Genomic DNA, 4430 nt, shown 5'->3' with positions numbered 1-4430 from the left:
CTAAACCTGAGGATCAGGGGTAGGGACACCGGTAGGTGCTGACTCTGTTTGAGGCTGTGGGACCGGCTCCTCATGGGGCTGCTGAATCTCTGTGGCGTCAGGAGCAGCTGGAGGTGCATCCTGCTGAGTCGGCTCATCAACATCCTCCTCCTGATGATCCTGCTCATCGGAGGCCGGAGAGTCTGGGAGCGGAGGTAACTCAGTGCCCAGGGAGATGAGTGTCTGATCCATCCGATCCAGTCGGCGCATGATCTGGTGCTTTTCGTGCTCCAAAACCGAAACAGACGCTGAACCAGTAGGTAAGTCGGCTCAGTTGCTGAAGAAGGGGCTGTCGAAGAAGATGGAGCTGCTGCTGTAGAAGAGGACGGGGCTGCTGAAGGTCCAGTCGTCCCGACCACTGCTCTAGCCCTAGATCGGCGTCTAGCCGGGGGCTTCTCGTGCACCCAACCACCCCAAGGAATAGTAACCTCCTTGTCATCGTCATCTGGGGGTGGTGGTATTACATCATCATCCAACCAGGGGACCTCAGCTAAGGCGGTCATACTGGTGACCAAGGTGCGAAACGGGAGTAGGCCACGAATATGTGCTCGCCACATGCACTGCCGAATCAATCAAGGAAAATAAACATCCTTGCCCTCCATAACACAACCAATCAAAAGTAGCATCTCCATAGGGATCTCAGAAAAATGAGTGGTGGGTAAGACATAGTGGGCAAATATCATCTACCAAGTCTTGGCCTCTCTAGTCAGATGAGCAAAGAGCATCCCTTTAGGCTTAGTGTTGTTTGCATCCATGACCCAAGTGGCATCTGGTAAACAATCACGTGCCTAAGCGCCTCATAGTCAAAGGCCATGCTCTGAATAGCTATCTTAGCCTGCTGATGAGCGCAGGTGCCATCAGTAAGATGTCGGCACTGCAATGCCTCCTCTATGGCTGACTCAGTGATCATAACCTCTCTACCCCTCAACTGAACTGAATCTAAAGTAGGACGGAAGAAGTTGCAATAAAATTCCTTAACACAAGAAATGTTGATATCTCCCAAATCTCTATCAACAAAGTCCATACCCAACTCTAGGATGCGACTAGTAATGGCTCGTCTCACATCATTGGGAAGGACAAGCTTCTTCTCAGTATTCAGTTTCTTTGTCCGATACTTGGGAAGGCGAAGCTCACAGTAAAGATTGGGAAACTTTGTTGGATTGGTAGAAGGTAGCAACTGATTTTCCTTTTTGTCTTCATTCAACGGATTCTTAGCATAATTCTTGTAAATGGAGGGAATAGAGGGTGTAGAATGTTTTCTTTTCTTGGAGGTAGTGGCTATGGCTTTTCCTTTATCCGACATCCTGAAAAGTATGATAAAATATAAGCAATGAAGCACTTAGCACAAAGCAAAGAAAGCATGTTCAGGATATCAATTGGCTAATAAACAATCATGATGTGAACTGAACTTTGAAAAAAATTGGTAAACAAGTAAGCATAAGTGAACAAGTAAACCAAGAATACAATGTTCACTAAAGTCAACAACTCTTACTCATTAAGCAATAAAATCATCATACTTTTGAAAGAATGGTTAAAGAGGGTTAAATGTGAGTAGAAGTTAAATGGTTAAAGAAATTAGTGAGTTAGAAAAGTGGATTAGTGGTATGATGATATTTAGGCTCAATAAAAGAGGAGTTGTGGCTAGACATAGAAATCATGTTCACAACGATTGGTGCAAATCCCAGAAGTCAAAAGGAAACGGAGATTAGCCCAAAGTTGTAATAGAGACTAAAATGAAAATAGATTTCTTGAAAATTGGGCAGCATCCCGGCTTAAAATTGGACATTCCCAGATAGCAACATAGCGTAAGCAACAAGAATACAACATCAATTAAGCACAGCAGCAGTGAAATACAACCCAGCAACACAAATTGCATAAAAAGCAATCCAAAGTCAACATACAACAACCAAGTAAATAAACAGCGAATATGCACAAATGGAGCACTTATCAGGCCTAGAATCCTCTATCCAGACCTAGCTACCTAACAGCAGTGATATCTATCTAACCTAGCATGCAAAATTTCAATTCTAACCAACGAACTAACAGAAAACCAATAGAAACGAAAAATTAATAGAAAGCAGAGTTGGAGCAGGAACCTGGGAGCAGAGTGAAAATGGAAGTAGAGCAGGGAAGTATGGAAGCAGAGGGATTGAGCTAGGCAGAACGCCGCCGCAGAGGGTGGTGGTCACGGCGGAGCAGTGGTGGTGCTTGGTGGAGTAGAGGGCAGAGTGAAGGTGGAGCAGGAGAGATGAGAGATGGAGAGAGTGAGGAGGAAAGTGTTGATGGAGAAAGAGAGAGGGGTCAGCTGCCGAGTGATTATCGCCGGCGGTGATGGGTGGTATCGGCGGTGACAGGTTATGGGAAGGAGAGAGGTGGAAGAAGATGGTGAAAGGGGGAGGAAGAGGGGTGAGAAGTGCGCGACTGCACAGTGCTCTTCACGCACTAGGGTTATCTTCCTTTTGAATTGATGTGGGCGCACATGCGCTCAAACGTGGATGATGCAACCGTGTGGAGGCGCGTGCGCGTACAGTGCGCGCACGCGTGCATTGAGTTGGGCTGGAGGCTTAGAGTGGGCGCAATGCGCGCCCAACTCTCTGGACAAAGGCCCGGAATGGTGGCATCAGCCAGGGGACGCGCGCGCGGCAATTGCGCGTCCGCGTACATTGGCAGTTTATCATAAGACGCGTAAACGCGATGCGTACGCTCGCGTCCTTTCCTCTTTTTGTAGATGGGCGCGCACGTGGCAAATGCGCGTCCGCGCGAGATGAGTTGGGCTGGGGGCTTAAAGTTGGCCCAGATCCAGCGCAACTCTCTGGATATTGGCTCAGAAGTTGCAGTAGCAGATCGACGCGGACGCGGCAGGTGCGCGTTCGCGTGCGTTTCCTTATAGCTGTATAGACGCGCACGCACGTAGTGCGCGTCAGCGTCTAATGAGTTGGGCTCGAGGCACAATGTTGGCCTAGGAGAGGCCCAACTCTCTGGAATATGGGTGATGATGCATCCGCTTCAGGGACGCGTGTGCGTACGGCGTGCGCGCGCGTCTACTCCCTTTTTTTAGCATAAAAATTGTGCTCAGGTGCTCCCTATACTGCTCACAACTCTTTATTCAATCAACCATCATACAATTCACAAAAAATGTAATTTGATTTTATTCATCTACTACTAAACACAACATACATGTGACTATGCTAACAATTAAGTTGTGCAAACAAATCTATATGAAACATCTACCTACAATGGCAACTCAAATCACTTATTAAGCAAAATTAAAAGAGAATGGAAAGAGTTTACCATGGTGGGGTGTCTCCCACCTAGCACTTTTGTTTATTGTCCTTAAGTTGGACTTATGTCAAGCTCCTCTCAAGGTGGCTTGTGCTTGTACTCATCTTGGAACTCCCACCAATGCTTGGTTCTCCATTGTGCCCCAAGACTTCTTATTTGTTGCACCAAGTGTTGATGGAGTTCTTCACAAGCTTGGGGCTCCCAAAGTTGATCCTCATGTATACCGGGATCCCATATCTTGTTTCTACACCCATCTTTAAGTTGATCATTATTAGTCCATGTGGGTGGCATGACCTTAGAATTCTCAAAGAAGCTTCCAAACAACTTCCTAGACCCATGTAATTTGGTTCTACACCAACCATTGCTCTTGAATTTTGAGCTTACAACCGTCATGAGCTTAGAATGATGTTTCTAACCACTACACAACTCTTTCCTACTCTTAACTCTACAAAGAGCTCTAAGTTGACCATCATTTTGAATCAAGCCATATTCAAGCGAGAAAGTAAAGCTTAGGGATAAGAATTTTACCCACTTGAATGTTGTGTTGGATGGTGACTTAGGGGGGGGGAGACCTCCCCACACTTAGACAATGCAAAGTCTACTTCTTTAGGCTCTTCTTTGGTTGTTTCCACCTCTTCGCAAGCTTCTTCAATTTCAACCTTTTCCCTTTTTTCACTTGGCTTGGTGTTGTCTTCAAGAACTTCATCTTGCCCAATGGGAGGTGATTCAATTTTGGATAGGAATTCATTGATGAATGAATCCATCTCTTGATCAACCTCTTCATATTCTTCAATTTCGATATACACCATGCCAACTTTTCCCTCTTGGTAGCTCTCCTCCAATTCACTCTCTTTTTCGTTGCTCACCAAGGGCATGGGAGGTTGTGCACATTCTTTTATAATTTCAACTTCATGTCCAATGGGAGAGGATTCCATTGTAGAGAGAAATTCATCCATGATTGAATCCATCTCTTGATAAGCCTCTTCCAAGTCTCCAACGATGATATGCCTTGGAGGTTGCGCACCCTCCTCAACATCAATTTCAAGCTTCTTGGAAGAGTGCTCCATGATGCTACATTCCCTTGGACTTTCAACATCTCCTAAATCTTC

General features: G+C 45.9%; 1 protein-coding gene across 1 annotated transcript; it reads right to left on the bottom strand.

Moving 5' to 3' along the window:
• On the bottom strand, nt 1-596 carry LOC107458492 (uncharacterized). The gene is made up of 2 exons (XM_016076703.1): nt 294-596; nt 1-252 (listed from the first exon to the last, which is right to left on the bottom strand). The coding sequence occupies exons 1-2, from the start codon at nt 594-596 to the stop codon at nt 1-3; spliced, it is 555 nt and encodes a 184-aa protein (XP_015932189.1).
• Nucleotides 597-4430: the final 3834 nt, after the last annotated feature.

The sequence above is a fragment of the Arachis duranensis genome, chromosome 7 (genome assembly GCF_000817695.3).
Source record: "Arachis duranensis cultivar V14167 chromosome 7, aradu.V14167.gnm2.J7QH, whole genome shotgun sequence".
In the NCBI taxonomy this organism is placed as follows: Eukaryota; Viridiplantae; Streptophyta; class Magnoliopsida; order Fabales; family Fabaceae; genus Arachis; species Arachis duranensis.
Note: the sequence above shows the minus strand (reverse complement) of the source record. Positions and strands in the feature narration are given on the sequence as shown.

Excerpts from the sequence above, each read along its gene's own strand:
- LOC107458492 (XM_016076703.1), bottom strand. The coding sequence starts at position 596 with ATGTGGCGAGCACATATTCGTGGCCTACTCCCGTTTCGCACCTTGGTC. Across the intron at positions 253-293 it reads CTGAGCCGACTTACCTACTG|ATCATGCGCCGACTGGATCG; the intron begins GTTCAGCGTCTG and ends GAAAAGCACCAG.